The 26,655-nt window shown below is 44.7% G+C and overlaps 1 protein-coding gene across 3 annotated transcripts in view; it reads left to right on the plus strand.

The window, feature by feature from the left end:
- Nucleotides 1-26,655, plus strand: part of TATDN1 (TatD DNase domain containing 1) — a 37,822-nt gene that overhangs the window by 3,428 nt on the left and 7,739 nt on the right. For 2 of the 3 annotated variants that reach the window (XM_056112356.1, XM_056112365.1), the window contains exons 2-9: nt 4,377-4,442; nt 7,139-7,188; nt 10,674-10,737; nt 14,102-14,245; nt 14,348-14,390; nt 18,720-18,805; nt 18,894-18,934; nt 22,454-22,530. In XM_056112356.1, the coding sequence (XP_055968331.1) occupies nt 4,377-4,442; nt 7,139-7,188; nt 10,674-10,737; nt 14,102-14,245; nt 14,348-14,390; nt 18,720-18,805; nt 18,894-18,934; nt 22,454-22,530 (571 nt within the window). Of the gene's footprint in view, nt 1-4,376; nt 4,443-7,138; nt 7,189-10,673; nt 10,813-14,101; nt 14,246-14,347; nt 14,391-18,719; nt 18,806-18,893; nt 18,935-22,453; nt 22,531-26,655 lie in introns of those variants that run through there. The other variant, XM_056112373.1, reaches the window with a different exon arrangement.

Raw genomic sequence — 26,655 nt, forward strand, 5'->3', positions numbered from 1 at the left:
TGTACTATCGCTCAGTCTCATTACTTTCTACCTTTGTTTTATCATTCTGATAAGTTAATATCTTATTCGCCATCACTTAGAACATCCTTCCTGGGCTTAGGGAGATAGCCCAGAGGACTGGAGTACATCCTGGCCTGCACAGGACCCGATGAGCACTGTCAGGCATAATCCAGGGGGGGCCCAAACACTGCGGGGCCTGAGCAGCGCTACAGTTCCAGCCCACACACGACCCGCACCTCATGGAGCCCCCACACTGCCACAGAGCGTGCCCCTGGAGCACTACTTGGGGGCACATACCTCTCCCCACTCCAGCCACCCCTCCAAATAAACATTTTACCTGTAGGGGCTGGAGAGCTGGTACAGTGGGCAGGGCACTTGCCTTGCACGTGGATAACTCGTTCACTTCCTGGCACCCCATATGGTCCCCTGAATTCCACCAGCGGCGATCCCTGAGCAGTACCAGATATGACCCAACTGTAGCACTGTCCTCACGTTCTTCATTGATTTGCTCAAGTGGACCCAGTAATATTGTGAGACTTGTTACTGGTTTGGCATATTGAATACGTCACGGAGAGCTTGGCAGGCTTTGCCATGTGGGCGAGATACTCTCAGTAGCTTGCTGGGTTCTCTGAGAGGGGCAGAGAAATCGAACTCGGGTTGGCCAGGTTGGTCGCGTGCCAGGCAAACGCCCTGTCCGCTGTGACATCGCTCCAACCCATGACCCAACAACACAAAAAATTGTTTACTTGTGACCCACTTTGCTAAGTTCTCTGCATGCCAGTGTGTCAGGAGCAGTAACCAGAAAACACCACCTTCGACAAATAGGTTTTCCACAAACATGCTTTACACGGAACAATTAATGAAAAAATGAAACCACTGTTCTAACAGCAGCCTTGGGTTTGGGTTTAAGATAGGGATTGTCCCCAGGTGGGAACCCTACATTTCCCCCTTCTCTGATTTCTTATCAGATGTCTGCCCTTCACCCAGGACCAAAGAGATGGTACAGGCATTAAGGCACTTGCCTTTCAGGAAAATAAAAACCCAAAAGAATAGACACAGTGCTAATAGGCGAATAATGCACTTTTGTGCACATCACGCATCAACGAGGAAAGGACTAAGGGCTCTGCATCACAGGGCATTTTTGCAGGTGGGGAGAGATTGGTGGTTGCATCAGGGCAGGAGATCCTGAAACTCATGTTTCCCCAGGGACAGATCACTGAGACCTACTCTGGACAGGTTCTAAGAGAAAGCCATATCCCAGGAATGGGCCAGACCTTTATCTGCCTCAAGGTAGCCTCTGTACAAGGTTTAGCCTCGTTCCAGTTGGGATGGGATTTCCTCTAGGAGAGGGGTTATATATGGAGCCTCCAAAGTTCTCCTGAACTTTGTTGACCTTGGGGGCCACACCTGGCTCTGTTCCATCCCCAGCAGTACTGGAATGGCACCCTCAGCCTCCTCAGTGAGGACCTGTCCTGCTTCCATCTTTCAAGCCATCTCCCTGGCCTTTAGACTGCTCTAAAATTAGATCCGTGCAAACTAGGAGCAGGTTGGGGGTGAAGGGGTAGCATAAAAGTTTCTGTCTTGAATTTTTGGATCAATTCCAATTTTTTTTTTTAAGTACACAAAGAAACAGAATCTTTTTTTTGTGCTCTGGTAGTCATTGGTGATCAGTGACCTATGACTGCCCCTCTATCTCTCTGGGACTGATTTAGACCCCCAAAGCTTCTAGTGCTGCCTTCTCAGCCTACTCTCACCCCTAAATTTCTTTTTGAAAACTGTAGGTGGCCCCCACACTTAAAATGCATCTCAAAATGCTTCGGCTTCATGACATTTGACTATTATGGCAGAAAGTGGATGACCAGTCAGTAGAGGCTATATTTGGGAGGCTTTTTGTTTTTGTTTTTGTTTGTTTGTTTTTGCCTTATGGTCACACCCGGCGATGCCCAGGGTTTACTCCTGGCTCTGCACTCAGGAATTACTCCTGGCAGTGCTTGGGGAACCATATGGGATTCTGGGAATTGAATCCCAGTCGGCTGCGTGCAAGGCAAATGCCCTACCGCTGTGCTATTGCTCCAGCCCAAGAGAGGCTACATTTTGAATTTTAGATTTTACTTTGTTTGGGTTTGGGGTTAGACTCGCTGGTGCTCTGGACTTAACTCCCAGAGGGGTTTGAGGGACCATGTACTGTGTGAGAGATCAAACTCGGATGGGCCTGAGTTTCACATTTTTCTCTTTCCCTGGGCTGTGTACGTGGTATGGCGCTCTTAGGGTGCTAGACAGACACGGGGAGCCTCAGCTCCTGGCCGGCCTGCGAGGCCATGAGGGGAGCACTGGATCCTCGCCAGGCCCCTGTGGGGGCAGGGTCTTCTAGTGCTCTGGTTTCTGCCGTAGAGGGGCTCAGCAGGACATCCTGCTGCAGCCCCGGGAAGATGTGTGGACGTTGATTTCTGGTGGCACAGGCCATTCCATAGCACACTCTTCACTGGACCGAGCATATCCGTGTTGCTGTGGTGTTACTAGAGCCCTGCAAAGTCGTGCGTTTGTCTCTCACCTTCTGTTTCAGTTTCCTGAAGATCTCTGCATGGTGCCTCTCTCTTGCTATCTCCAATGGCTGGAATATTCTATCTGCCATCTCTCATGCCCTCCCATTCGCTTCAGCTTAATGCTGAAGATCTTAACACAGCTCACTTGGCCATCTGGGCAGAAATCAGAGTGGGGAAAAAAATACCACGAATAAGCTGAAATTCGGCAGTGAGGTTGGAGGGATCTGTCGGCAGCAACTGTTCCCTCCCCGCCCCCCCTCCCCCAACACACCCACCACCGGCAGTGTGCAGCTTCTCTTTGGACTAAAGGGTGTGTGTTGTCCATGAGGAAGGTGTTTCTGTTGGCCAGGGTTTCTACAGCCTGGCTTTGCCTGCCAGTATTTCCCTTGTTCCCTAATTCCGTAGGGCAAGATTCTTCAAGGATGGCATGTGTGGTGTGTGTGGGGTGCGGGGGAGAGGGGGGTGTTCAGTTGTAGGAGGCGTGTTTATCCTGTGCATTGCAGGATATTTAGCACCATCCGTGGTCGTAAGCTCAGATGCCAGTAGTGCTCTTTTCAGCCATGGCAACTCAGTTTTAATGCAGAATAATGCGTGTGTTGGGGCAGGCAGCGATGGGATAGATGAGGGGGCAGTCTTCTGTTCTCCTTTTCCAGCCTGTGCTCAGTGAGCACAATGAGTTTCTGCCTGTCTCCTTGTAACCTTCGCTTTCTTTTCTGGGTTTTTTTTCTTTTTTTTTGGGGGGGGGGTCACACCCGGCGATGCACAGGGGTTACTCCTGGCTTTCCACTCAGGAATTACTCCTGGTGGTGCTCAGGAGTACGATATGGGATGCTGGGAATCAAACACGGGAGGGCCAGATGCAAGGCAAATGCCCTACTTGCTGTGCTATCACTCCAGTTGTTCTGATTCAGGTGGTCTTCATAGCAAAGCCGAGAGCTTGCTTGGTTCCACCTGAGTATCCCGGCTCCATATCCCATATCCCCTTTCTATAATGATGTCCCCAGGAGCCCTTCTTGCTGGTTCTTGAGTTTGTTTTTATTTATTTTGGTTTGGGGACCCCACTCAGTGGTGCTTAGGGCTTGCTCCGGGCTCTGTGTCCAGGGATCACTCCTAGAGGCGTCTGGAGGAACAGAGGAAGCTCTGGGAATCTAACCTGGGCTTGCTGTGCAAGACTAGCGCCCTACCCGCCAACTGTCACTAGGCCTCCGCTGTTGGTAGTTTAAAGATGAGTGGCTGTCCCATGGCTGCATCTGGCCTTTCTCGCCACTCTTGTCCCTCGCCAGCAGCCGGAAGGGCCCATGAGCCTCTAGCCCTGTGGGCTGCACAGCCCCAACGCTTTGTGCCTGCTCTCTGCACTTTCCCCTCTCCTGCGAGTTGACTCATCCCTCATGCTTCCCTGCAGGGATCCATTTCTTCCTGCCATCTCTTCTGGGCCACGTTGGACCCTGTTCCTGTTTTGTTTACCCCAGTACCAGGGCCTACTGCTGATGTTGGCTGATGGTTTGCTAAGGGGGTCACCTTTCCAATGTCTGCACTGAGTTCCTTGAGACTGGAACTCTTTCATTTTTGTTTGTTTGGGGCACACACCTGGCATTGCAGATACTTCTCCTGGGCTGGCCCCAGTGGTACTCAGGGGTGTCTGTAGTGCTGAGCATGGAACCTGGGGCTCTTGCATGCTTTGAGCGCTCCTGCTGGCCCATTGTGTATCTCATTATGCCAGATTACTTGCCCAGTAGATAATGTTGAAGGAATGACCAGTGCAGTAGCAAGGGTTTTTATTTAAAGTAGAAGTTTCAAATAGAGACTCTTAATGATCATTTTTGCTTTTCGTAGATATTGGCATCAACCTGACTGATCCTGTATTCAGAGGAATTTATAGAGGAGTTCAAAAGCATCAAGGTAAATGTTTTTCTTATTTTTTTTTTTCGTGGCTTTTTGGTTCACATCCGGTGATGCTCAAGGGGTACTTCTGGCTATGTACTCAGGAATTACTCCTTCCTGCCAGTATTTGGGGGGACTGTATGGGATGCCGGGGATCAAACCCAGGTCAGCTGAGTGCAAGGCAAACACTCTCCCCGCTGTACTATTGCTCCCGCTCCAGTCTTTCTCTTTTTAAGGTGAATAATTTCTCAGTGAAGACATGTTTTCTGACCCAAGCTAATTTTAAAAAGTGTAATCCACTTCTAAACTTAAAATATTAAGAAATGTCTCAAATAAAACTATAAACTGTGGAGCATACGTAAGTTACATTGCTGACTCTGTGAGCGTGAATGTTTATAAAGGACTCCTTACAGCAAAGTATTACTTAAGCCCTTAAATGAGCCATATGCACCAAAGCCAACTCTCGGTTAATGTTCGTTTAGTCTTTTAAACCATAGGGGTACATAATCCAGAAGTCACAGTTGAGCATCAGTGAAAAATCTCAGAGCCCAGTATGGGGCTGGGTGATAGCACTTGGACGTGTGAGTACGGGTTTGATTACTGTACTGCAAAAGTTAACATGTATATACATTCTCCGCAACATGGTCAGCCGTGGCAGAGGACGAGGAGTGTCCCGTGGCCATGTTCCGCTGCCCGCCTGCCCTTGCCATCCCACCTTTCTGGTGCCTGGATGTCTGCAGGAAATGTGGCGCCCCGCCATCCTCCCAGTTTGTCCCAACAAGCTGAGCCCGAAGCAGAGTGATATATGCTGGCTGGGGTGACTATGCAGGAAATGGCAACTGACAAGTGTCCGAAAGCACCATTTCTCCCGTCAGCGATAAGACAATAAGTACTGATTACTGTGTAAATGCAGCCAGGAAACTCGGGGCTAGTGATTCTGGGTGATGTGGGGGTGCCACATTTCAGCAGGCCACAGCAGAAGGTAACCCCAGGTGATACAAAGCAAAAACAAAGGAAGAAATGGACATGTTGGCTGTTCGAAGTCGTACCTGTTTAATGTTTTAAATGTGTTATATGTGTGGAACAGTGGCACAGTTAAACCTTTTTGATTGTTTGGTTTTTGTTTTGTTCAGTGCTGAGTAGCTCCTCCTGGCTCGGGGGTAGCTCCAGGTAGTTTTCAGGGGATGATGCAGTGCTGGGGATTGAACCCAGGAGTTCTGCGTACAGAACCTGTGCTACCTCTCTGGCCTGCGGCCTGAATGCTGGGTACTTTCCCTTCTTTTCTCACCTTTGTAGCACTTCATGAAATTCATATTTTATGAAACAGATTACTGTGTGTGTGTGTGTTTGTGTGCATGTGCACTCACGTGTGTATATTCATGAAATAAGTTCTAAGATAGTAATGTGATCACTTTTGTATTACTCAAGTTCACAATGTCAAGCAAAACTGCTTAGTTTTGCTCTGCTTAATACAAGTTCTCCAGATACCTATTGGTTTGAGGGTTGGCCCAGTTTATATGACTGGTGGCCTTGCCCCGGCTCTGAGCTCAGCATCACTCCTGGCTCTGCCTGGAGAACATGTCTAGTGCTGGGAATTGAGCCAGGGCTGCCATATACAGAGCAATTGCCTTAATCCCTGCACCGTCTCTCCAGCTCCCCCACCCCCCATGGTATTTTTGTCTGGAAGAAAGCTTTAATACTCTAGAAGTAATAGTAACTCAATTCTAATATTACTTACTATGTATATAAGTATGGGATTAATGAATGTTTGTGTTCTAATTGCTTAATTTTGCTATCCATTTATCTTGGTCCTCTCAGAGTCCAATACTATTGCTGTTGATCTCCCTGAAAACTTTATCATTACTTAACAATGAATTTGGGGGAGAAGCAAAAGAGAGCTACCAGGAAAATGAAAATTATCCTTTCTCTGTGTGGTAGTAATTATAGAAAAGAAAGTTCCCTGAAAATTATGCAAGACATGTTTTAGGAGACTTTTTTTTTAATATATTCTGAAAATCTAATCGTGAGAAAGCCAGAAAGAAAAAGCATTGGATTTAAGAAAATCGGTAAGAAAAACAGTATCAGTGCCACTCAGTGCCTCTTTTGCAAACCACAACACCCAAAAGGAGGGAGACAACAAAGGGGAATGCCCTGCCATAGAGGCAGGGTGGGATGGGGGCATGGGGGGTGGGAGGGATACTGGGATCCGTGGTGGTGGAGAATGGGCATTGGTGGAGGGATGGGCATTTGATCATTGTATAATTGAAACCCAAGCATAAAAATTGTAAGTCTACAACTGTACCTCATGGTGTCTCACTAATAAAAAATTTAAAAAAAAGAAAAAGTAAAGAAAAGAAAAACAGTATCAGTTTTAGCTTTATTTTACCTGGTGGTCTTCAATGGCTACTCATGGTGCAGCGCTCAGGGGTCCCTCTTTGGCAGCACTGAGAGGACTCTGTGTGTGTGTGTGTGTGTGTGTGTGTGTGTGTGTGTGTGTGTGCGCGTGTGTCAGGGACGATCTGCACATTCCAGCCCAGCCTTGAGCCTACTCACCTGTTCGCTAGCTCCCTCTCATTAAGGGTAAGTACTCACCAGCTAGCTTTGGCTCAGTACATGTGCTTGTCTTGTATCTTTCGTTCTAGATAGAATAACTAAATTTTAGCTAAGTGGGTTTTTGTTGATCAGGGGTTCTTAATGCAGATTGTCTTTTACAGATGACTTACAGGATGTAGTACAGAGAGCTGTCCAGATTGGTGTTAAAAAGGTAACGCTTTTGTTTGCTTTTACTCTTCAGATTTTTTTTTTTTAAACTGAATTATGTGATGGGTATGGCCTGGTAACAGTATACCAATGTCTTGAAAGTTTTTTAAAAACCTATCCGAATAATCAGATGTCTTAAGAAATAACTTTTAATATATTTTATAGCATAATTTAGCATTTTTTACAATCAAGCAGTCATAGAAAAGTCATGTAGCTATAGCTTTAGTTTTTCATACCATAGGTATAGATAGGCCATTTCAAGTCACAGAAGATTTTTTTTTAATTTCAAGTTCAGTTTGCTTCCCAACTACTTTATTTTTTATTGTGTCACTGTGAAATAAACAATTACAAAGTTGTTCATGATTGAGTTTCAGCCATACAATGTTCCAACACCCATCCCTCCACCATATACATTTTCCACCACAAGTGTCCCCATTTTGCCTCCTGCCCCCGCCACCTACTTCTATGGAAGACATTTTTCCTCAGTTTCTGTCTCTCTCTCTGTCTCTTGCTCTGCACTCTCTCTTGCTCTCTCGCTCTCTCTCTTTCTTCCTCTTCCTCTCTCCTCTCTTTCTCTCTCATTGAGAAGGTATTTGTACAGTAATTATTTATCAAGAACATCCCTATTTTTTGAGAGTTCTAAGCAAATGAAACTCCATGTTAAGTTCTTCAAAGTTGGAGCGTACAGAACTCATTTAATCAGCAATTTCGGTTTTTAGAACAGAACTTGGAAGCAGCACAACAGATTCCTGATAGGCCGATGGTGATGCGCAGGGCTTCATCCTGGTTCTGTGCTCAGGGATCCCTCCTAGCGGTGCTCTAAGGGGACCCTATGCTGCAGTGCCTGGGGTCATGCCGGGGCTGACTGCATGCAAGGCGAGCTCTTTATCCCCTGTACTGTCCACTCCGCCCCCTGCCACCCCCTTGCGTTTTCTTTTTAACAGATTAACATAGGGAGCAGTCTCATCATCTGGGGGACTCTCTAGACGTTTGCTCATTTGCCAGGACCCACACATTTCCCTACGAAGATTTCAGTGTACATTAACCTAGTGATTCTCAAATCTTTCAGTCCCTGAATTCCTTTATATTCTATTATTATTAATAAAATAAAAGCCCAAAAAGCTTTTTATACACACATACACACACTATATGAAATATCAAAGTAGTTTATATAAAACAACAAACCCTAATATAACATTAATAATGTTTTTAGGGGGGATCGGAAAGATAATACAGAGGGTAGAGTGCTTGCCTTGCATGTGACCTGCTTGGTCCCCCCCCCCATTTTTTTTTTTTAATTAATTCATCGTGAGATACAGTAACAGAATTTCATGTGTGAACTTTGATCATATAGTCATCAAACACCCATGCCTTCACCAGTGCACATTTTCCACCACCAAGATCCCCAGTGTTCCCCCCCGCCAACCCCATTCCTCCCCGTGCCAGTATGGTGGACAATTTGCAAAATATTCTTTCTCTACTTTAGTTACCTTTGATATTTCGAGGCCAGTCCTACCTCCCCTCATACCAGCGGAAAATACATTTGCTAGACAGTGTGTTTTGTATTGCTTGTTATGGATATAACATAAAGTCACGCAGCCACGAGAGTAGCCGCATGCTCTCAGAATTCTAAGATTTTAATAATTAGGGTCTGAAGAAATCACTGCCGCAGGTTGCTCAGGTCCAAGATTCCTGTGTGTGTCTCTGGATCGTGGCCATGTGGGAACTAGTGCTTCTTGCTGGCTTCTAGAAAATGGTGTCCGCTGGAGCTCTCAGAGGGCAGGCGGAAGGACGGCACCCCTCCCCCACCCCCCAGCCGCCCAGCAGAGAAGGCCTATTGCAAAGTCCTAGGCCATCTCTGCCTCAAGTTACTCGTGCCCGAAATTTCTGTGTGTCCCTACTTGGGTTTGATCCCCAGCATCCCATATGGTTCCCTAAGCTCGCCAGGAATAATCCCTGAGCACAGAGCCAGGAGCAACCCCTGAGCACTGCCAGGTACAGCACAAAAACAAAAATAATGTTTTTATGAAAAAGTGTTTTTAGGGCCTGGTAATGGTACAGGTAAGGTGCTCTTCTGTATGGTTCCTGGCAGGTCTCTGAGCACTGCTTGGTATGGCAGAAGAGAGAGAGAGAGAGAGAGAGAGAGAGAGAGAGAGAGAGAGAGAGAGAGAGAGAGAGAGAGAAGGAGAGAAGGAGAGAAAGGAAGAAGAAAGATGTATTTTCTAACTCCATGAGTGGAATCGGTGCATTTTTTTTCCTACCCAGTGTCTAGTTCAATAAAAGAGCACCGAACTGCCAGATCAGGTTCTGGGGTCAGTTTGCCGTCCTCACCTCTGGAATGCCTCATGGCACACTTGCAACAGAATTAGAGTGAAAATGACAAATGGTCACAGTGTTGTCATGAAAGTACTTCTGTCTGGAAACAGCCCGAGTGCCTGAGAACAGACGACTGGTTAAAAGAAACTTTGGTACATCTGTACAATGGAATATTATACAGCTTTTAGGAAAGATGAAGTCATGAAATTTGCTTATAAGTGGATGGTCATGGAGAGTATCATGCTAAGTGAAATGAGTCAGAAAGAGAGGGACAGACATAGAATGACTGCACTCATTTGTGGAATATAAAAAAAACATAACATGAAACTGACACCCAAGGACAGTAGACACAAGGGCCAGGAATATTGCTCCATAGTTGGAAGCCTGTCTCATGAGCTGGGGGAGAAGGCAGCTGGAATAGAGACGGGATCACTAAGTCAATGATAGAGGAATCGTTCGGGATGGGAGATGTGTGCAGAGGGTAGATAAAGGACCAATTGTGATGCCTCTCAGAATTTATATTGCAAACCATAATGCCCAAAAGTAGAGAGAGAATATGGGAAATTTTCTGTCATAGAGGCAGGAGGAGGGTTGGAAAGTGGGGAGGTCCACTGGGGACATTGGTGGTAGAGATGGGTAGAGGGATGGGTGTTCCACCATTGTATGACTGAAAGAAACTTGAACATGAAAGTTTTATAACTGTATCTCACAGTAATTTAATAAAAAAAAGAAGGGGAAAAAAAAGTAGTTCTGATCTCACATAGCCCTTAGGATTCTGGGACCACACTTGGAGACTGAATTGCTAATTTAGGCGATCAGAATTCTAAATTTGGAGGTCTTGTCATTCAGTCTTTCTAAACTTCAGCTCTGAGCTCAGGGAGATGTGTCTATACACAGTATAGGATAGTGTGACAAATTCTGTATGAGAGAGAGAGAGAGAGAGAGAGAGAGAGAGAGAGAGAGAGAGAGAGAGAGAGATAGAGAGAGTGTACGCATGCATGCAAATACTCTGGGACCACTCAGGTGAGGAGATGATCATTCAACTGAATTTTAAGAAAGGTTGTGTTAGAATCTTGATTAAGCCTGTATGGGTTTGGGGATGGGGGGCGGGGGGGAAGCTGCAATAAAGCAGTGTGGGAAACTTGATGCTTATTTCACTCCTTTCTTTTTCAGTTTATGATTACAGGTGGAAATCTCCAAGACAGTAAAGATGCTCTGCATTTGGCACAAACAAATGGTATCCTCATATTACTTTTACAAAAAAATTCGAATTAAGTTATTTTGAAGAAGTCTTTCTGAAAACTGCTTTCAGGTACAATACAGTGGATCGTGATTATAGCAACAGCAGGAAAATAAACTAATTTTAGTTGGATTTAATTAAGGTGAAAGGAATTTAAGTTCCCTTTTGTAGATTAGATGCTTGATTTTAGTTGATGAGTTTACCAGATAGTTTAACCTCAAATATTCCTGATGTAGAATTTTGTATATGTGTTAATGTCTTTAAGATATATATGTATATATATATATATGGTCACACATATTATATATTGCTTTTTATTTTTTAATTTAAATATTAAAAATAACTTTCCTTTTTTGGGATTTGAGCCACACCTGGCAGTGCTCAGGGCTTACCCCTGGCTCTGTGCTCAGGGATCATTCCTCATGAGCTCAGGGGGCTATATGGGATGCTTCGGATCAGACTGAGGTCAGACACATGTAAAGCAAGCACCTTACCCACTATGCTATCTGTCTGACCTTTTGTCTACTTTTAAAACTCAAGTTGTAAAACAGCATTTATTAAATATGATGCAGATCATATACTGTACAAGATCTAGGAATTCAAGTAATGGAAAGAGTCCCTTATATACTTAATTAATTCATATTTATTTAAATTTATAGTTTTGCAAGTGATTGCTAAAGAAATAGTATTTACATAAATGACTCTGTTGTGCGTTTTTTTCATCTGACTTTTTTTTTGTATGTCTCATATGCTACATGCTAAGGAATTAGGTATTCCACATTATTTCTCTTTTTTTTTTGTGAGCGAGGGGAGGCATCCCTGGAGGTACTCAGGGCTTATACTGGCTCTGTGCTCAGGAATCACACCTGGCAGGTTTGGGGGGATAATTTGGGGTGCTGAGAATTGAACCTGGGTTGGCCACGTGCAAGACAAGTGCCCTACCCCTGGACTATCCCGCCCACCCTGCCTAGAGTATTTCTTAATAGAAATCTTGTTGATATTCATACTTCAGGTTCCACAGACAACCTTTTCTTTCGCAATGAAAGTCTAAAACTCATCCTCATCCCAGGAACTTTTGAAGTGTCTAAGAATGTTTTGTATTACCTCCACACAGATCTCCTCCTCCCTCATACTTCCTTTCCCTTGGTTGCTTTGTGATGCCCAGGGATCTCACACACACACATGGTTGTGGTGTTTGCACACAACTGTATTGCTTACAGGGTTCTCACGCTTCAGTTGTGCACAGACAATGTTGGGGGCCAGGAGGACTGTATGTGTGAGGTAACACCTGGTCACACACATTCTTAGTTGCATTGCTTTCTAGGGGCAGGGTTATCACACAGGGATTTTGGGGGGCATTCCCGAACAGTGCTCAGGAGATTCAGGGCCACTCCTAGAGCTTCCAACCACAGGACCCAAGGGATTGGTTCTGTTTGGGGCCTGTATTCCTGAGCCACCCAAAGGGGCACACCGAGTGGTACTGGGGGCCACACCCACACAGGCCCTCGGCATCACCTATTCTACCCTCTTCCCCCCCCCCCCTCTTTTTTTTTTTAACTGTGATGCCTGCACACATCAGGCTCAGGTGTGCTGGAATTCACACACACTTCCAGTGCCTGGGGCCCACACAGCCGAGCTGGGGCTGCCCCAGCACACAGCTGGGAGCACTAGGAGTGGGACGCACAGGCTCTGGCTGGCCTGGCGGTGCTTTTTGCTGCCGGGCCATTGCTAGGCCCTGGCTTCACTTCTTAAAATGTTCGCTGACCTTGGGCCTGAAAAACACCTCAAACTCCTGAGTACGTGCTTTGCAGGCAGGAGGCCTCGGCTCCAGCCCCACGTCACACTCTGAGCACTGCTGGGTGTGACCCTGGGCTACTACACACTGCTCAGAATGGTCCTCCGTAAACAGAAGCAACCATCCCACCCTCCTCCGCCCTTCTCTGGGTACCTTGACACCATGACGTCACAGCTTTATAGCCTGCAGTAGAACACACAGACACAAGCACCAGAGCTTCCCCCAAAGCTGTTCTGAGTTCTCTTCTGTGTTCCCCTACAGTTTATTTGTGCGTGTGTGTGTGTGTGTGTGTGTGTGTGTGTGTGTGTAGTGGGGGGCACCTAGCAGTGCTCACAAGTTTTTCCTGGTAATGTGCTTAGGAGTGGTCCAGGGGATTGATCTGGGGTGAGCGGGATGCAAGGCAAGCACCTTACCCCATGTACTACTGCTCCAGCGCTGTGTTCCATATCACAAAAGTCATTGAAGTCTCAGCCTCTGAATAAGTGAGCCTTATTTTTATAAGAAAAATGACCCTCTTGTCCATCTTTTAAAATACATCTTAATGGTTTTATTTAAAAACATAAAACGAAAAGTTGGAGGAATCGTACGAGGGGTAGGGATTTGCCTTGCATGCAGCTGACCTGGGTTTGATCCCCTGTGCCCTATAGAGACCCTTCAGCATTGTTAGTCTTAATCCCTGAGTGCCGAACCAGGAGTCAGCCCTGACCACTGTCTCGGGTGTGGCCCCCCCCCAAACAAACAGGCATTAAACAAAAGTCACAGGACCATTGGTGATGAAAGATAAAATTAGGTGATGACACTTCATTCCTCCAAGAAATGATTTCAGGAACATAAGTCATAGAGGGACAGGGAAGCGGGTGGGAGGAAAGAGCAGAGGCAGACATTTTGATCATGAGAACGATGCTCAAATTTTCATGATGAGGTACAGACACATCCTGGGGTACAAAGCAATAATTCCAGTTTTACTAGTATTGGAAATCAATGGAAAATGAGTAAACTTTTAATGAAAAGTTCTAAGTGTCTCATTTTCCATTCTGTAAGTCTCAGTAAATACCTAGCTTTGGGAAGATTTGAATGAATTTATTGTTTTGTTGAGGCAGTTTTTATATTTGTGTCTTGCTTTGTTAAGGTATTACAACATTGTACGGGATTAACAAACGCCATCTGAATACTTAGTGACTGTTGTTAAATATAAGTCTCAGGATGATGTACCCAGCCTCTGGTTTGATCCCTGGGATCACAGAGCCCCATCAGGGGTGACCGAATGTAGTTTTGGAGGCCCCAGACCTCCACTGTTGTGGTCCTAGTGACCCCCAAGTACTACCAGGGGGCCCAGGTGACCCGCTGTACCGTATTAGGGCCTGGTCTCCACAGCATCCCTGGAGCCACCTTCTTCGACTTCTGGCCTGGTTGGCTGAGAGCCACCAAGAGGGACCTCTGGACGCCATGAGCACCACTTGGGAAGCCCCTCTCCCGCCCACAAAGTAACCTATTGAATAACTTAGAGTCATTTTTGCACATTAAATAGAAACATATTTTGAAAGTATCCTGATATCATTTTGTTAGATATGTTCTTTAGTACCGTTGGATGCCATCCTACAAGATGTGATGAGTTTGAAAAGAATGATCCTGATCATTACTTAATGGAGTTGCTGAATCTTGCTGAGAACAACAAGGGGAAAGTTGTGGCAATAGGGGAATGTGGGCTCGGTAAGTGCCATATCGCTTGGAGCGACTTTGTTTGAAAAGAATTGGCTTGTTCAAGACAAGTCATGAGTAATAACTGGTTCTTTTTTTTTCAATCATCTAAAGATTTCGACCGACTACAGTTTTGTCCGAAAGATACTCAGCTCAAGTAAGGATTTTTTTTTAACTTTAGAAATTATTGCAAAGTCTTAAACATGATTTTAAATTGCTTTTATCAGTTCAGAATATAGTTGGAGTAAGCATCAGGATTTTAATAAAAAATTGGTGTATATGTAGAGGGGGCCAGGCTCTATCTTGATACTTAGGGTCGCTCCTGGCAGTTGTGGCAACCGTATGATTCAGGGTACCAGGCTCCATGCATTGCAGACCCTTTGAGGCAGCTCCCTGGCCCCAAGCAGAAGGATTTGAAGGTGGGGGCGGGGGTTGCCTTTATATATCAAAAGTCAAATGAAATATATCCCCATGCATACACGTATGCGATTCCTATGCAGTAGATATGTTTTGAATATTCCTGAAGCATGTTTCCCAGCATGATTAACAGTCTAATTGAATTTCAGTGATGGAGATAGAATGCTTTACATGATAGAGACTTCTTTTTTTTTTTTTAATTCAGTCCATGCATTCATGATTCCAGTGAGATGATCTGAATTCAGTTGTGGAGGTACAGAATTAAAAGACAAAGGATACTTTGGTCACCAGAGCTGGAAAGCCATGTCTCTTGCTCACTGGGTGTTAGAGGTTGTTCATGTAGAGCATGGCAGGGTCTGAGTAGGTGCTGTGTTGAATGCAGTAGCTTCCGAGAAATCCTGGAACTCACAGCTTTGAGATTGTAGGCAAGCCCACAATCACTTGCCTATAGCCTTTCATCGGAGCTTCTTCCATACCAAGGAGCCCGTGTTAAAGGGTGGAAGGGAAAAGTTAGGCCAGAGGATCAGACATACTGTTGAATTTAAAAAATGATGCCCTCAATTTTCAGGGTGATGAACTATTACAGTGTGCTTCAAAAAGAGGTGAATTTAGCTATTCATTCAACAGATAACTTGTGGAGTACTGTGCTGGAAACTATAGGGGTCATGGTATAAAAAAAATGTGGATAACCATAGTGTCCATCCTTCCTTAGAATATTGAATAATTAACAGTCCCCTGTCCTACTCCGTTCCTTATGCACAAAGGAAACTGGATCAAACTCTGTTAAGATACTGGGCAATTTTTCATTTTCATTTTTGTCGTGATTGTGATTCAGCCAGTTATGGGGTGGCCCAAAATGAATTTTCAGATTGCACATGCCAAAATATGCTTGTCCTTCCCGACCCAGCCCCCCAAATGAGCCCCTTGAGCCCCTTTGCAACCAGCTTAGTTGGCAACCTCTGGATTGGAGTGGACCGACCGGGGAGGGTCCTGTCCTGCACTCCCGCAGCAGGGTGCCTGAATGAGAAAGGCCCCTGGCTAGGTGATATCGGATAGGTCTCAGATGTGCTTTCAGGCCTCTCGTTTGCAGCCCCCTCTCAGAACTGGGGAGTCAATGTGGAGTATTTGTTTGCTGTGTTTCCCAGGGCGTGCGGGTAGGATACAGGTGGGGTGGTCACTAACTCTGTCTCCCTCTTTTTTTTTTTTTTTTTTAGGAATACTGCTATTTTTTTCAGCCACTGATTAGCTGATTGAATTGGGCATAAACTCCACCTTACTTTTTTTTTCATTTTTTATAATTTTATTTATTGAATCACCGTGAGCGCAGTTACAAAGCTTTCGGGTTTAAGTCTCGGTCATACAATGAAACACCCGTACCTTCACCAGTGCCCATTCTCCACCACCAAAAACCCCAGTATACCCCCCATCCCACACCCTCCCCCGTCTCTCTCCCTCTTGATTCACATAGGACTGCTCACTTAACCCTGAAAGTGCTCGATTTCACAGTGAAGCAGTGAATGCCTGTCTGACCGATTCCTCGGTTAAGCCCGAAGGAGAATCCTAAGTCCTCCACTTCGGTCTGTTTTTGGCCACGCTGAGCCACGTGAAGCCAGCTCGGCAATGAGGACAGTTCAGACGACTATTGTCCAGATGACTCAGAGCTGACTCTGAGTACAACCTAGATACTATCACCTCACTTACATGTCTGACTAAATGTAAACATTGACAGTGTCGCTTCTGTGTGACCGTTGTGATTCGCCATCATCTTTGCACATGATTACCAGCAATCGGTGCTGCTGGTCATCCTGTGTGCTTTACAGCACTTGCCCCCGGCGGTGTTTATACTACAGTCTGAACTCTGTTCAGAGAATGATTACCACGTGCCTCCCTGGCACAGCACGAAGACGCAGACTTCATCTCGCTCTTAGATAAGAGAGGACATAAGCATGGGGTGTGGAGAGCAGAGGGAAGGACAGACTTTCCGGGGGAGCTGGGGGAGGCGGTGCCAAGGGGCTGGAAAACCAGCTAAACTTCTCGAGCACTGATGAAGCAGAGATGACGTGGTAGAAAGAATGAAAAGATGGCCTTTCAGCGTGAAATAAAACTTTTAATTATAAACCATCACATGGTATAATAATTAAAAAAAAGTGTGCTAGTAGTAATGCATTCGTGTTATCAGTAAAGAAACAGTTCTCCCTCTCCCATCCCCTGCTTCCCCTCCTGTCACTTTACACAGAGCCCAGTGCCCCGGGTCTCAGCACATACAGCACCCTGCATGTGTCAGTACTTCCTCCTTCCCATGACAAAGAGCGAAGGGCAAGTGCACCTCTCCCGAGCTTCAATATGACTTGGTCAGATGGCACATCTTAGAAGTGTGGGATGAAAAAACTGACGAGTATAGTCCCTGGAGTGCCACTAGCTGCTTTTCCTTTTGCTGACATCAGTATTTTAATTCTTATTTCGTTTGTACCACTCTCCCTTAGTATGCTCTTACTTCTTTTGAACTTGTTTTAATTTGTGCTTAACAATAGATCATTCTGAATTCGGTTAGCCTAACTTGGGCCATTAAGATTTAGACTTTTTTTTTTTTAAGAATTTAATTCATATAAAGCATATTCTCTTGACATAATAGAATTAAACTACAAATCAAATCATAAAAATTTGGGGGGAGTGTAGGGGTTGACAGATATTCAAGGGTCCCTCCTGGCGATGCTCAGGGGGCCGTATACCATGCCAGGAATCACACTGAGATTGGTTTTGTGTGTGCAAGGCAAACACCTTAACTCTGTCCTATCCAGAGGTATATCCAGGGTGTGTCCTGTCCTACTGGGGGTTGGTTTTGTTTTTCGAAACGCCTGGGTGGAACCCAGAGCCACAGACTGCCAGGACAAGCATTTTTATATCCCCAGCCTCCCAAATGTGTCATTTCCACAGAGTCTCTGCCTCCTGTTCAGTGTTGTCAAGTATAAGATCACAGGACTCAGTGTCCCTGGGGTAAGCGTCCCACCTTGGGGACACCTTTCTGACACCTGTTGCCCTCTCGGGAGGGTGTCTTCCTCTCTAGTCTCGGCACTCCCCTTTGTCACTGTTATGAAAGCTTTTTGCCTTGGGCATACAGGTCAGTCTCGGTTTTGGTGTAGATTAACCCAAGTCTTGGACTGGATTTGTGAGTGCAGAGGAGGTAAACACACAAGTTATCTGTTTGGCCCTCCCTCCCCTGTTCACTTTTGCAGATATTTTAATTATATGGACATGGTGACTGTTGGTAAATATTAATATAGCTCTGCTTATTTTAGCCCAGCAGAATCTAAAAAGATTATTTAAAACCTAAATCTAGGGTGAAGGATGTAGCTCAGAGGTGGAAACCCCATGGTGTCAGTCCCTAGCATCACAGAACAGCTGTGACTTCCCTTCCCCTCCCTCCTCCCACGCCTGGGTAACCTAAGGACAAAACAAAGGAAACCCCAAGTCTTGGTTAATAAAGACACAGAAAGCCAATTGGAGGAAGAGTTTTCATTTCTAACCATTTTCACAAGCCCAGGGGGTAACTTTGGGGAACTGGTTGCCTTGTAATTCAGGTCTGTTCCCATAAATCAAGTGATGTGAAGGAAATAAGTCCTTCAAGAAAATAGCAGGCAGGATGGGGAGAGGCTCAGGGCTGGTGCACCTGTCCTGCATGCAGGAGTCCTGGGTTTGGTGCCCAACACTGCCCGGTCCCTGAGCACTGCTGGGAGCAACCTTGGAGTACTGTGCCTCCTCGTTCTAAACTGAAACCATAATGTTCTTTATTTCTGTACAGTGAGTAGTGTAGAGTGTACATCTGGCAATGATCATGGATAAAATTACAAACATTTCTGAAAATAATTTTATAATCCCAGGAAATCAATATTGCCCTCTAGAAAGTTATGTAATAAAGGCCTTCTGCTCGTCCCCAAGCTGTTTGAAATGTTCAAATGCACCACTTCTTTTTTAATTTCTAGAGAATAGAATACTATTAACATTTGGTATTATCCTTTTTCCGCATGCTGAAATGAGATGAATGAGTAAATATCTTTTTGTTCATGTGCAGATATTTTGAAAAACAGTTTGAACTGTCAGAACAGACAAAACTACCAATGTTTCTTCACTGTCGAAATTCACACGATGAATTTTTGGGTGAGATAAAACTAAAATCTTACAGGAATTTAAGATTCTTGCAGAAGTCAAGTTTTATTTTAACTGAAATTTCTCTTTTAATTCACAGACATAATGAAGAGAAACAGAGATAGGTGTGTTGGGGGAGTGGTGAGTATAAGTTTTTTTTAATTACTTGATGTGTGAAATGAGTTGGTGGTTAAGTTTTTAACAATAAAATTATTAAAGTTCTCTCATTCTTTGAAGGACTATAAATTTGCTTTTGGGTGTGTGGGCTGGATGTAGAACAAACATAAATCCCACTTTCAATTAGTTTTTTTTGCTTAGAATACCAGAATGAATACAGAATTCTGCTCATAAGAAAACCCCACAAATTTACCTCTAGATACGTCAACAGTGTGTGATATTTTTATCTTTACCATTAACCACTTTAGAGATAAATCTTCCTCAGTTGAAATTTTGAGCAAACTTGGGGCTGAAGTGATAGTACAGCAGGTAGAGCATTTGCCTTGCACATGGCCAATCTGGGTTCAATTCCCAGCATCCCATATGGTCCCAAGCATCGCCAGGAGCAATTCCTGAGTGCATGAGCCAGGAGTAACCCCCGTGCATTGCCAGGTGTGACCCAAAAAAGCAAAAAAAAAAAAAATTTTTTTTTTTTGAGCAAAATAAATAGCATAGTGGGTAGGGCGTTTGCCTTGCACACAGTCGATCTATGTTCGATTCCTCCGCCCCTCTCGGAGAGCCTGGCAAGCTACTGAGAGTATTCCGCCAGCATGGCAAAGCCTGGCAAGCTCCCCGTGACGTATTTGATATGCCAAACACAGTAACAAGAAGTCTTGCCAATGGAGATGTTACTGGTGCCCTCTCAAGAAAATTGATGAACAATGGGAGGACAATGACAAAAAACTAATCACTTTTTTTGGGGGGGGAGGGGGGATTCTGGGCAGCACCCAGGATGCTCAGGGGTTACTCCTGACTCTGCGCTTAGGAATTACTCCTGGCAATGTTTGGGGGACCATATGGGTTGCTGGGGATCAAACCTGGGATGACCGTATGCAAGGCAAGCTCCCTACCTACTGTACTACTGCTCTTGCCCCTGAATTTAATCATTTTAAAATACTTAACTCATTTCAGGTTTGCCTTTAACTTCCTAATTTAGTCATTTTCATTGTCTCTCTCACATAGGAATTTCCTTTTCTTTCTATAATCTGCTTCTGCTCTAAACAGCAGAGTAGAAGTTTAGAAGAGACCCACTATTTGTAGCATAAAGTTGCCATCCAGACATATAAGAGCATGTAGTTATTCTGCTCCATCAATAATTTCATATATATTTTCAAGTTTTAGCTTCTGCCTCATGTTTCATAATACTAGCATGACATGCATTTCCTGCATTACTGTGGTCTTAATGTTACAGTACATATATTTATCTGTTTTACTGACCCTGTAGCATATCTCTTAGGAACTAAACGTACTTGCCAATTAAGAGAGTTTCATTAATACCCTTCACATACTAATAGTCCTTTGTATTTTGTTTTTGTTTTGTTTTGTTTGCTTTTTGGGTCACACCCAGCGATGCACAGGGTTACTCCTGGTTCTGTACTCAGGAATTACTCCTGGAGGTGTCTGCCGCGTGCAAGGCAAACACCCTACTTGCTGTGCTATCGATCCAGCCCCACTGATAGCCCTTTAAGACCTCAGTCTCCAGCTCCCATCCAGTTTGCTTTATTTCTAAGTAAGAATTTACTTGGATGATTCTGTAATAGTTTTTTTTTTAATTAAGAACAAATTAACCCACGTGTGATTTTTATTTTTTATAAAGTGATTGTTGGGGGCTGGAGCGATAGCACAACGGGTAGGGCATTTGCCTTGCATGCGGCCAACCCGGGTTCAACTCCCAGCATCCCATATGGTCCCCAGAGCATTGCCAGGAATGATTGCTGAGTGCAGAACCAGGAGTAGCCCCTGAGCAGCGTCGCTGGGTGTGACACAAAAAGCAAAAAAAAAAAAAAAAAAAGTGATTGTTAGGGCTGGAGTGATAATATAGCAGGTTGGGCATTTGCCTTGCACATGGCCAACCTGGGTTGGATCCCCGGCATCCCATATGGTCCCCCAAATATTGCCAGAAGTAATTCCTGGGTAACCCCAAAGCATTGCTGGGTGTGACCCAAAAAGCAAAATAAAAACACCAAGAAACAAAGAAACACAAGTGATTGCCATCTAAAGAATAACAGTTTTCTTTGTTGGGCCACACCTGGTGCTGGGGGCTATTCCTAGAGTAGTGCTCAGGAGTTGCTCTCAGGGGTGGCTGGGGGACTAGGTGTCATCTAGGATTAAATCCGAGTCTCCAGCCTGCAAAGCTTGTGCTCTAACCCTTTGTGCCATCTCCCGAACTAAAGAATAATTTTCTGAAGTGATTTATGATAGAGTCATATGAAATTTTCAATATTAACGGAGGCTGTTTTTCTCTGAGCTGGAGTCCTGTGGGAAGAGTATGGCTTTGTACAGCTCTGAAAACACTTTTCTCTGGAGTGGGGAAACGTTCTCTGTCATATATTCAGACTCTCCAGATTCAGTATTAATATAAAGTCACTTGCTGGGTGTTAGTAAAAGGAGCTGTTACTATTTTGGTTGCATAAACATGTCCCAAGTGTGAAATAGTATGTGCTAAATGCCCTATCTCGGAAGGAGAAAAAACGCCATCCGCCATTTTGGCCTGTAAAGCAGTAGCATTTTGTGCATAATAATGTGTATTTTGTGGGGGGCTCTTAACCAGTGTTCAGGATTGCTGGGGGCTCATTGTTAGTCAGCCAGGCAGGCGGCTCAGGCCTGAGGACATGGCCAGGGCTCCCCAGAGCCTCCCTGGCTGTGCTTGGTGGCTTCAGGGTGGGATACAGGTGACCAGTGGTACACAGGTGGATTGTCCCCAGGTTGGCACGTGCAAGCCATGGGCTCTGACCCTTGTATCAGCTCCCCACCCAATAATTTATATTTTTGAAGCAGTGTTCTCACAACTTTTTCATAAATCTTAAAACTTTTCATTTTTTTTAAACATGTGTTATTTCAACTTTTAAAAATATTTTCTAGATCAGGGATGTGGCTCGGTGATAGAACATTACCTTGCATGTGGGAGGCCCTGGGTCCATTCCCCAGCTCTGTCGTTTCCCCCCCCCCCCCTCGTGTATGTGTGTGTGTGTGAGAGAGAGAGAGAGAGAGAGAGAGAGAGAGAGAGAGAGAGAGAGAGAGAGTGAGAGAGTTTTATGACCTTTCTAACTTTTGCCTAGTAATTTGGTGTTCAACTTGGGAGTGCAGGGGCATGTGATGACAGGCATCAAAACCAGGGCTCAAACATGCAGGGCACTTGCTTCTCACTTGACACTCATCCTCAGCCCTGCATCTGGACTTGTTGTGTCCTTTTTGAGCCACACCCGGCAATCTGCAGGGCTTACTCCTGGCTCTGTGCTCAGAGATCACTCCTAGAGGGGCTCAGAGGACACCCTGGGGTGCTGGGGATCAAATCTGGGTTAACTGCATGCAAGACATGTACCCTACCACCGTATTATGGCTCCTGCCTACATCTGTACTTTTGTTTACAGAGACCTACTAACGTTATTTGTAATTTGAAACAGTAATTTTTGTAACGATGAAATCATACCTCTGTGTTCTTAGGTGCATTCATTTGATGGGACCAAGGAGGCTGCAGCTGCTTTGATTGACTTAGATCTCTATATAGGATTTAATGGTTGGTAGGTTCTTAGTTTTTTTTTTTAATGTATTAAACAAATATCCTAAATTGCTTTGCAGTGAAATGTTGCTTTATTATTTTTTTGAACAAAGTGAAAGATCTGAATTAAAGGAACTTACTTTAGAAAGGTGGAGGAAAGAGAAATATGTGTTCAAGAGAGAGAACACAGGCTTCTCCAGATGGAAAAATCCAATATTAAATTTTTTTAATTGAAGTTGTATTTGTTTTGATCTTGGCCTGATAATTTCATTACATCAGCAGTTAACTAGTGTGTTACAATGGAAAACGCAAGTTTGAAATGTTGGAACATACTATTCTGTGTTCCAGTAGAGGAAGACAGCCTTATCTTTTTTTTTTTTTCTTTTTGGGTCACACCCGGCGATGCACAGGGGTTACTCCTGGCTCTGCACTCAGGAATCACTCCTGGCGGTGCTCAGCGGACCATATGGGATGCTAGGAATCGAACCTGGGTCGGCTGTGTGCAAGGCAAACGCCTTACCTGCTGTGCTATCTCTCCAGCCCCGGGACAGCCTTATCTTGAGGTCACCAGCTGACTTTCTTGGGCAGTCAAGTTTTTCTCCGATCACTATATCTAATTCTTTAATTTCTGGGGGTTTGGGGCCACATTCAGCTGAACACAAGGCTTACTCCTGGCTCTGAGCTCAGGGACCACTCCTGGCAGGGCTCAGGGAGCCATATACTGTGCTAGGGATTGAACCCAGTTGAACCTTGTGCTAGTGCCGTATCTGCTATACTCTTACTGGCTCTATTTTATCCGTAAGTCACACACTTATTCACTGTATTGCATGCGTGTACTTATTCAAGGTAATGTCTTATGGTGGGGGTCAGCTACAGAGCACCACCAAACCAGTGTCAATTCTCAAGATTTTGGTTTAGCTCATTAAATAAGGCGATTTTCTTTACTTCTTAGTGTTACTTTTCTGATCTGATAGTCTTTTCTACTGAAATATCCTTATAACAAGGGGCCGAGCATTAGTACAGTGGGTGTGGTACTTTGATAGATAAGCGTGTACACTCCTTTTCCGTGTTTGCACTCACTGAGACAGAGATAGAACCCAGGGCCTCACTGCTCCAGGGTCAGCACTGCAGCTGAACTACACCTCCAGCTAAGCAATGATATTTTTCTCTTCCATAGTCTTCCTCACACCCCACACTCATGCAATATAGTCGTGTCAGAATGTTTGGTTGTGTGCACCTTCAATGTTTTCATTATTATCTCCATGCAAATATTGGTTGCTGTACCATATGGTGTGCTACTTTCATTCATATTTTCCTAGAATAAAGTTGCTCATATTCTTATTCGCTGTCTTCAAACCTTAAGCCTTTTAGACTTTTGAGCAGCTCAGTAGTCCCCATTTTTCCACCAGACGAAACCTATCCCGGTTTCTATGAGTTGCATGAATTCCAGACCTGTCTACCTCTCTGCCTGCATTTGGCCCTAGTGTTCTTTTCTGGGCTGGAGTTCCTCTGGTTAGGCTCTCTATATTGTTTTATTTCAGTGGAGCACATTTGAAAATGAATGTATTCTGTTCTTGCTCCTGGAATTTTGTCTGGATTGTTTATGGAAAAAACATTTCCACCGATACAGTACTCTTTCTAGGCATAAATGCTCAATTAGAAGTCATTTTCTCCAAGAATTTGCAGTTCCATTGCCATGCTCCTGTGCAGTGCTAAGTCTGTTGCAGTTCTGCGTCCCAGTTCCTTCCCTGTGGCCTGCTTTTGCTCCCAGGGAAGGTCTGAATCTCCATTTTTTATCTTAGCTCCTATCATGGTTGGCTTCATTGTGTGCTTAGATTAGCCCCTTTCAGTTTTGTCTGTGAGAACTTTTCTTAGGGGTGTGTATGTGTGTGTGTTCCTGATTTTTAAACACAGGCTGACATTTTTTCTTTTCTCCCTATGATTTCTAAAAGCTTTTAAAACACACTTTTTCCCTGGGGTTTTTTTTTTTTTTTGGTGGGCGGGGGGAACCTCTCAATCAGTGCTCAGGAGACCAGTGGGCCACTCTCGAAGCTTCTTGGTCAGACAAGTTCATGCTCAGACCCAGCAGTGCTGGGACTACAGGGCTGTCCCAATTGGTGCTCAGGGGACATGTGGGGCTGGGACTGAACTGGGACGTCCACATGGCAGGTATGCACTTCCACTCTTTGTGCTGTTGCTCCAGTCCAGGCACATGTCCTGTTTCAGTCATGTCAAGTCAGCATTCATTTCTAGCCCCTGAAAGCTCTCTTAATCTACCTTATGCAGCACTATTTACCTCTAAAACTAGGATTTTTTTTAAATCTAGTTGTCTGTCAAAAAATGCTTTGATATACTGAGTTCCTCTTCCCTCTTCCCTCTGTTTTGCTTCTATCATGATGATGCCTTTAAACAGGAAGCATTGTTTTATTGTTTATCTTTAAAAATTGGAAATTGGATTTAAAAAAAAAAAAGCAGTTTGGGAAGCCAGGGAGATAACTCGTAGGACAGGAGCAGATGCTTTGCATTTTGGAGGCCCAGTTTCAGTCCCGGTCAGTGTGGTCCACAGACACAGCTGGAGAGACCCTCAGGCACCGCCAGGTGGGCCCAGGGGGTGCAGTCTGGAGGCTCTGTGCAGAGATGGGTTATCTCTGGCTCACCATCGAGGCCTGCTGGCCTTCACCAGGGTTTGTCTAGATATTCTCTGTTGGTTTTGTTTCTCCAGAAAAGGGTCCTCATCAGAATCATGCAGTGGGGAAAAGAACAGGGTGAGGTTTCATCAATGTATTTGAGTTCTGCGGCAGGGTAGATTAGAAAGAGGACTTTGCACTTCAGGTTTCTTTGCCCATTTTTGGGCGCCAGAGATGAAGTGGATTTGCACTAGCATGTGCTGACCCCGAGACTCCCTACTGGCTTGGCGCCCATTCTCCACTGGCAGACCCGTGTCTCAACCCTTGATCCCCAGTCCAGTCTCTGGCGGAGGTTCCCGAGACCGCAGTCTCCCCTGTCCAGGAGATCTTATTCTGCTGCGGCTCACTGAGAGGGACATGGGGGCCCCTCCTTGTGCCCTGACTTCCACTTCCTCCCAGCAGTGCCTGGCCTCATCCCAGCCTGTTTGAGGATCAAGTTCTTCCTTGGCTAAGAACTCTCCTAGGTGATTAGTTCATCTGTCTGCAGTATTTTTCTGTAGGAAGAAAACACTTAAATGCAGGTCACTTATTTCATCATTCGCTTTCTGCTATGTTGAGATTTAAGGACTAGAATTACCTACTTTCATTGAAAATATACAGCTTTATTAAGTAATGGGGATGGTTTCTCAGTGAAAAATAAGACCAAAATAGGGTAACTGCAAGCTTACATAAAGACATCTCTCTTCTTAGTCCTTCCCATGCACATAACATAAAAAAGATTTACACTCAGGAAGAAAAGAATTTTTCAAGAAAACTGAACAAACTCTATAATAAGGCCAGGATTTGGCATATTTGTTAATCCAAGAGAAAAACATTCAGTGAACCAAAAGCCATGGGGCCAGAGCAATAGTACATTGGGCAGTGCTCTTGTCTTGTACACGGCCAATCTGGGTTCGATCCCCAGTACATTATGGCCCCAAAGCACCACCAGGAGTGATCCCTAAGTGCAAAACCAGGAGTAAGCTCTGAGCACTGCCAGGCATGGCCCAACTTTCCCATTCCCCAAATAACAGAAAAGTCTAAGTTTAGGATATTTGGTGGGTGGTGGGGAGGGATTTTGAGGGCTCACCCCACCATGCTTGGATGCTATTTCCTAACATAACTTGGAGAAACATGCTGGGCTGGGGATCAAACATGAGCCTTATGCATGAAAGCATGTATACTAGCCCTTTGATCCATCCTGGGCCTATATAATTAGGAGTTTTATAATAGTTTCATAACATAGTTTCAAAAGTTTCAAAATCCTAAGCATTTTCAGATTTGGGGGTGGGAAAAGGGCCTTTAAATGGAATGGGAATGAAAATGCTGTCTTCTAGCATGCTTTTGCTAAAGTTCATTCTGAGTGATTTTTCATCCTCTGTGAAGTTTCGTTATCTGACCTGGTAAAACATGGGCTTTGGAGTGTCTAATACTGACTCTTTTATACCAGTGAATCTTATATTGTGTATCTGGCCTAGAAA

The sequence above is a fragment of the Sorex fumeus genome, unplaced genomic scaffold (assembly GCF_029834395.1).
Source record: "Sorex fumeus unplaced genomic scaffold, SorFum_2.1 ptg000002l, whole genome shotgun sequence".
Taxonomy (NCBI): Eukaryota; Metazoa; Chordata; class Mammalia; order Eulipotyphla; family Soricidae; genus Sorex; species Sorex fumeus.